General features: G+C 38.0%; 3 protein-coding genes across 4 annotated transcripts in view; 2 read left to right on the plus strand and 1 right to left on the minus strand.

The window, feature by feature from the left end:
• The window catches only part of LOC140948785 (uncharacterized), a 327,016-nt gene that overhangs the window by 287,237 nt on the left and 32,279 nt on the right, over window positions 1-7,500 (minus strand).
• LOC140948787 (death domain-containing ATP nucleosidase-like) overlaps window positions 1-7,500 on the plus strand; it is a 99,936-nt gene that overhangs the window by 81,343 nt on the left and 11,093 nt on the right. The gene's annotated exons all lie outside the window — the stretch shown is intronic.
• On the plus strand, window positions 507-1,745 carry LOC140948687 (uncharacterized). The gene has a single exon (XM_073397950.1). The coding sequence runs from the start codon at window positions 682-684 to the stop codon at window positions 1,741-1,743; it is 1,062 nt and encodes a 353-aa protein (XP_073254051.1). The 5' UTR covers window positions 507-681; the 3' UTR covers window positions 1,744-1,745.

Raw genomic sequence — 7,500 nt, forward strand, 5'->3', positions numbered from 1 at the left:
GATTGAAAAAAAACCTAAAAAACAAAATCACAAGAAGTCTCGGAATAGGAGGCCCTGGTACCCCAGGACGACGTTAAAAGTTAACATTCACATATTTGGATTAACAAAATACACAATATACTGTAAAAAATGTTTTTGTGTTTGTTCCTGTTTTTCTCTATGCTGTTCAGCCTCTATTAAATGAGAACTTAGGAAAAGTAAGCTACAGCCAAAGTTGTCTGGTTCTCATGAAAAGAAGTGTGACAGATATCTTATATTTTAAATGCATTTGAATTACGCTTTGAAAGTTGATTCTATTACTTGTTTTCGACAACAGCTATTTTATTTGACTGAATTAAATTCAACACCTGAAATTAAACCAAGTCTCTCAGTTGCTACAGTTGTGGTACAGTACAGCAAGCTCTTCAAGCCATTTTTGTCTCGTCACGCTATGCTCCTCCTCCTTTGTTGGGGAAGAGTGTTGCGTGACGAGACAAAACACGGCTGCGATCGAGAGAGACTAGGGACCTTACGATCCGACAACGGCGACGGCAACGGCAACGTGAGAAGTCTGGGTCGAGCGGGGCCACGTCGTGTTGGCGTTCCCGCCAAAATTGAGATTACGAATTTTACGAGCGAGAACGTTGACGACGGTCATTGATGTTTATCGTGTTTAAGTCAACGAAAGTTTTTTAGAAAGCCATGCCAAAGTTCCGTGACACTATTCTCCTGGCTCATGCTTCCCGTTCGATTAACGCTGAAGAATTCGTGCTACTCTACGATTTACACAAGCCTAAAAATCCGGATTTACCGTACACTAACTACGAGTGCTTCGATCTCGACAAGATGACCGATGATGAATGTAAAACTGAGTTTAGATTTTACAAGAATTGCATTTACAACTTGGCAGAGGTGTTTACTTTACCGGATCGGATCGTTTGCTACAATGGTGTAAATGTCGACATGGTTGAGGCATTGTGCATTTTTCTTAAAAGATTTGCCTATCCCTGTAGATACGTAGACATGATACCCAGATTTCCAGAACCACAACTGTGTATGATCTCAAATGCTGTTATGAACAAGACGTATCAAACATGGAACCGCCTTCTCACTGATTTGAACCAGGATTGGTTAAGACCCGATCATTTAGAGGAGTTTGCCGTTGCAGTTCACAACAGGGGAGCTGCTCTTGACAACTGTTGGGGGTTTGTTGACGGTACTGTGAGGCCCATATGCCGACCAGGACAAAACCAAAAGTGCTTATACAATGGTCACAAAAAAGTCCATGCTATAAAGTTTCAATCTATCGCAGCACCCAGTGGCCTTGTTGCCAACCTGTTTGGGCCTGTCGAGGGAAAGAGACATGACAGTGGGGTGTTAGCTAGATCTGGAGTGTTAAACCAATTGCAACGATTTTCAGTGGACACAAATGGGAACCCCCTATGTATTTATGGAGATCCGGCATATCCTCTTCGACTACATCTGCAAGGACCTTTTCGAGGAGCTGGACTAACTCCCATACAGTCTGCATGGAATGAATCTATGAGTGAAGTCAGAGTTTCTGTTGAATGGATTTTTGGTGATATAATAAATTATTTTAAATTTCTGGACTTCAAAAAAAACTTGAAAATAAGTTTAAGTGCTGTTGGCAAAATGTATGTGACATGTGCCCTTCTTCACAATGCTCGTGTTTGTTGTTACGGATCCACCACATCAGACTACTTTGATGTTTCTCCCCCAGAAATTGAGGATTATTTTCACTAAGTCTGCCAAACAGGTTTTACAAAAGTTACATAACACTTTTCCTTTCCAAAATTGAACTGCTTTTTAATAAAAAAAAAAATTATACAATCGAGAAAGGCTAACATATTGCAATTAAAGTGAAATAAATGCCACCAAAACAAACTATTAAATGAGAACAAATAATGGTGAGCATGTTTACAGAGAGTAATGCAATTCTATAGTTGGATAAGCCCTATTGCCTTGATAAAGGCTCAGCCCCAGTTTTGATACTGGCATAACATCAATTCGGCGACTTTCAAAGGTTGGCAAAATTAAGCAACATTTCCTTTACAAGTATATATGTAAACAAGTAATTATTATTATAAATCTTTAATTTTTAACTTCCTTGAAAATGTTCAAGTTAATAAAAATGTGAACTCTTTGTGCATTTAAATGACCTCTTGCAGAGATTGACCAGCATCACTTCCCAGCAAACTTTTTCATTAGTTCCATAAGTGCAAGGGTTTGTTGTTGGTGCTGTTGCATCATGTTTGCATTCACTTGCATAAACTGCTGCATTTGCTGCTGCTGAAGCTGCTGAATATCTCTAGTTTGCTTGTTCATCATATCAAACTGCTGTTGTCTTCCTTCCTGCTCCTTTGCTTGCAGTGCTAACTCTTGCCTTTTTATCTCCAATTCATCACGTTTTAAAGTAGCTTCTACTTCTGCCCTATCCTTCAGGTAAGCCAGAGTGCTTGCACCACTAGCTCTACCCTTTTTCGGTCTTGCTCCTTGCTGTTCATCGGCATTCCTTTTGGCGCTATCTTTAAAAGTTTCCAATGATCTCTTCCGCATTTCCTCTGCTTTCTTTGCTTCTTCTTCCTGCTTTTGTTTTGTTTGATCTATGATTTTGTCAGACTCATCAAAGAGTTCAATGGTTTCATCTAACAGTTGCTCTAGTTCCTTGTCCTCTTCAGGGGCAATACCTGAGGCTCTGTCTTCTTCCCTGACTTTTTTCCTTCTTCTCTTTTCCTTGTGCAGCCATGGCTGCAAAAGCATCAATTCCCTCAACATAAGCAATTCGTGTTCTTCAGTCCATTTCATTGATTGACTGAAAGTGCAGTGCAACAAAAATTACTTCATGAGGAAGAACTATCAGTATATCAGCAAAATTTGCTAACAACAAAATTATCATTGTATCTTAGATTTACTAGCACTTGGTCCTAATCATGATCAAAATTTTTAAAACAAATAACATAACTTGCTTTGGGTGGTATTAACTAGATCATCATAATATTAGACAATATCTTTGTTTTCTTTAGTCCTCCAATAAATTAGCTGAACTTGTTGACAGATAAAGAAATGATCATGAGAATACATGACGGTTATCCTTTGCCTTCCGAATGAGGGAAACATACAATTAAGGTTGGAAGGACGCTTTCAAATGAAAACAGTCATGAATTACTAAAAAATGTGTAGCATTTGGAGCAAAATATTGGGCAATCAATAAAGTTTGGATTTTGTAAAATAATTCTTATTTAATTAGGAAACAGTGGAAATTATGTGAACGTCTCTGTTTTGTATTTGTTTTTGATTCAGTTATAAATATAGCAATATTTGCGGTAGTCGGAATTCGTCGATATAACTGTTCAACCCAGCCAGTGAGTTCCTTGTAAAATAAGTTTAATCTACGATTATAAATGAAAATTAGCTCAATGAAAGTATTTATACACTTTGCATCGGTCGAATCTAGTACCGCTGCCGACAAAATCTCTCTACTATTTCCTAGTAAACCCAAAATAAAATTAAGCTTTATTGTTCTCTTTTTTTGATCGAGAAAAAAGTTGGAAAGTAAGTGATAAGAAAGCTCAGTGACAGCGAGTGAAGTACAATCACAAACAAATACAAAGCAAAATAAGTCAAATCTATCTCCATTCAGTTTGTGGTCGTATACAAAAGACTCCACGCTCTGTTCGTTTCGGACATTTCATACAAACTAGTATTCTTTAAATTTAGTCGCAAAGTCTCGTTTTTACCTTGATTCCTTTGCCATAGTTGGGTTTTAATTTCCACGTTTTCGCACAACGTCAAACAAGGCTTCTAGACGTCCGCGCGTAAAGGGACACCGCTTAGGGACACCGCCGTCTCAGAAATCTACTCATGCGCAGTACGTAACCGGAAGTAAAAAAGTCCCACGTCGCCGTCGCCGTTGTCGGATCGTAAGGTCCCTACTAGCTCAGCACGGAAGTAACACGACGTTTCAACCGTTATTTCATTAATAGTAATAATAATAATAAGAAGAAAATAAATATTATTACTATTATTAATATCAATATTGATAATAATAATAATAAATATAATAATAGTAATAATAATAATAATTCACATGAAGATCTGGATCAGCTACTGATTACTGAGCCACAATACCGATTTTGAAGTAGCATGCACGTCGTTATTTCGGAAATTATTACATTTTGCGTTAGAAAAGTTATTACATTTTGCGTTGAAAGATTATTACATTTTGCGTTGAAAATTTTATTACGTTTTGCGTCAATGTTATTACATTTTGCGTTAGTATTACTTTTTGCGGCGATTCTTATATTACATTTTGCGGCGATTATTACATTTTGCGGCGTAACAGACGGGAACTACCTTTTCAGCTTCTCCTGTCGCTGCATTTTTTCATGGCAAATATTCGGAAACTTAAGCCCGGTCCAGGCGCCGAACTTTTTATGAGCCGAACCTGATTCGAATTAAGGCCGACCCAAATTAAGACCGGCTAAAGCTGGCTAAATTGATTCAGACGCCGATCTTAATTGCAGCCGAACTAAGTTCAAAGGGCGAAAAATGCTCATTTCGTTCAAACTGCTTACAAAATACGTTATAACAATTTATGCGTCAGGTTCGGTACATAAAAAGTTCGGCGTCTGAATCAAAACCGTTCCAAAGTCACTCACCCAAAGGCGAAATTCCCGGCCGAGCTGGGCGAAAAGAACGGCGTAGCCGTTCCAAATTGAAACAGGCGTTCCTAATTGATTCAGACGCCGAGCTTTTCACGTACTTATTTCAATGTATTAGGTTCGGCTCTTGAAAAGGTTTCTAGTATTTTTCTCAAGGACATGACCAGGAATCATGTGGAAAACACCTTTTCCTGCTTTGACTGATATTTTGTACCGTGCTTCACATTGGACAATTAACAATTAAGCACTTTAATATTCTTGAACACGAGGTGAATAGAAGCGGAATATTCGCGGCGAGGTTAATATTCCTAAAGCCACTATTCACGAAGATTGAAAATCAGTAAGGAGACCATTTAAGTTCAATTTGATTGACGGTTTTGACGGGTCAACTCATGTGTGGAAATCGGTATGTGCAAAAGTTTGATCAAAATTTTCAAACATTGCAAATCAAATCGCAGTTAAAAAATCCTTTCGCAAACATATGGAATCGCCAGAACTTTAAATTCTGCCTCCCAGCCTGTGAAGAAAAGAAGAGCTTTGTTTTCATCTGTCGACTCGCCAAGTCAGGGAAAAAGGTTTTTTGTGCAGCTTGTGTTGTTCTTTAACAAGTGCAGACAATGGTGGCCCGGTTGCTCGAGGTAGGGAGCCGTTTCTCTGTAGTTTTCTTGACATTGAAATCTCGAAATTTCGTAAAGATTTGCTTTAATTTTTTTTGGTCATAAGTTGAATTTGATTTCTGAGGAAAATTCGCCTTTGAAGGAAATGTTGAGTTTACAAAACCACCTCTTCCATTTTTAAACTGTAATTGTCAACATTCCAGCGAGCGAAAAATATTGCTCAGTAAAGTTAATCGGAAAACGCTCTTTTGAATGCTTTGAAGTCTTTTCTTACCTTCAAAAAAATGGACCCTAGGATTTTGCCGAATTCTGAAAGGTTCTTGCTCTAAAAAGATTGGCAAAACACTAAGCTAACGCATTATTTACTAGCGAGGCTAAAACACTACAAAGATCACTGAGTGTGTATCCTGAAAACGATTTTTGCTTGTAAAAGCTTTATTTGTGTAAGGTTATTTGTGTTTTCTCATGTTGCAAACGGTGTTGAAATAAATACGACAGTATGATAATCTCATCTGGAGTTTATTTACTTTATGTGGTTTTACCAAGCCTCATATTTTCCTCGTACACCTGTAATAATTAACCTTTACAGATCCTGCACCACAATGTGTAGGTAAGAACAACCCCAAACATTTATTATGTGTGTTAAATAATATAAGCTTGCGGCATGTAAAATAGGGGTTTAAATGCAAATCGTACCACAGCATAATTCAACCTTTAGGCATTCAAGGATGCATAGGACCTTTTGATGTTGTGTTTGCCCCTTATTGACCCAGCGAGTTTTCCCTATTTTAGTAATTAAGCACTCATGGTTTTAGGTATTGGCTGCTGAATGTAGTCTTTTTTTTTTCTCGTTATAGAAAGTGCTCAAAAGTATTAAGAATAAAAACTATTGCAATAAGTTGAAGCTGTGTATAGCTTCTTACTGAGTTGTGTCTTATTTTTTATACTCCCCTCCCACACAGAAAAAAATACAAACCTAATTACTCTTTTTCTATAGTGAACGGCAAACCTGTATATTTAAGCAGACCCAATATTATTAAAAGTTACATCCTATGTTAAGCAGATGAATAGCTCAGTATGTTTGAAAAGTTTCTAACCATATTTTCAGAAAAACAACAAAATGTTTTCAAAAATAAATGTATCGATACCCATTTTACAGCGGTGAATATATTGGCGTGAACACCTAAAATATGTCTGGAATGTTCATTGTGTTGCAACCAATCACAGATGAGATCTTCACACCACAGAATCGACAGGCGACGAACGGTTTCCGATCGGTCATAGAACAAATTATTTTCGTTTTGTTTAAGGATACAAACTGCCTTATTAGGAATTTAAAACACCGCTGTTCCCCAAGATCAGTGCCGAGGACCGCATCCAGTACATCGTTCGATTTTAGAAAGAAAAGTTTTAGGGGCCAACGCGACGCGACGGCGACCAGCTTTCCACGTAAGGACATATCACATGAAGACAACAAAAAATGAACAATCGTGATGTTTTCGTTTCTGATAGCATAATCCTTGCTAATATTTTTTTGTAGAACAAGGGGATTCGATTTGTGTGCACTAACGATTGAACCTTCAAACTACTGTGCTGGCAGAAGTCCCTTGATCGCAAGGTCGCAAACTGGAAAGACCGCCGACCAAATTCAACATAATTTATATGGAATGATTGGCACATCGCGCAAAGTAAACGGTCCAATTTTCGGTATTCCTTCCAAAATATAATTTTGCTTTTCTCTGAAAGCATTTACGCATTTAATATGTGGGGGATTACATGCTATAGGAAGCTACTAGTTATGAGGGGATTTAGCCAAGAAGATTTGAAGTCCAAATTAGCATAGGCGTACGGGCCGGGGGGGCGATGGGGGCTGCAGCCCCCCCAAATTTTGGGCAACTCAGATTTTTTGGGCAGCAAGAGAAAATTTGGGCAAAGCCTGTTTTTAAAGACGTCCCCATGTTTATTTAATTATTTTGAAGACCTGAATATTAACCTGAAGTCGGCGTAATAATACAGTTACATTCACACGAGTAATTTTCATATTTATTTTTTTGTTATTGTTGGGCACCGTGCTGCACTGCACTAGCTGGAATGGGCTATTTCCAGTCATGAACTGATTAGAATAAACTTTCGCATAACTTTCCAGAATCATCTCCACTTGAAGAACAGGGTAGGTCTGAAAACGGAGGAGTGGCTGACTAATTCTCAGTTTGAATTACAAG

The sequence above is a fragment of the Porites lutea genome, chromosome 9 (assembly GCF_958299795.1).
Source record: "Porites lutea chromosome 9, jaPorLute2.1, whole genome shotgun sequence".
NCBI lineage: Eukaryota > Metazoa > Cnidaria > Anthozoa > Scleractinia > Poritidae > Porites > Porites lutea.

Coding starts and splice junctions, on each gene's coding strand:
- LOC140948687 (XM_073397950.1), top strand. CDS start 682: ATGCCAAAGTTCCGTGACACTATTCTCCTGGCTCATGCTTCCCGTTCG.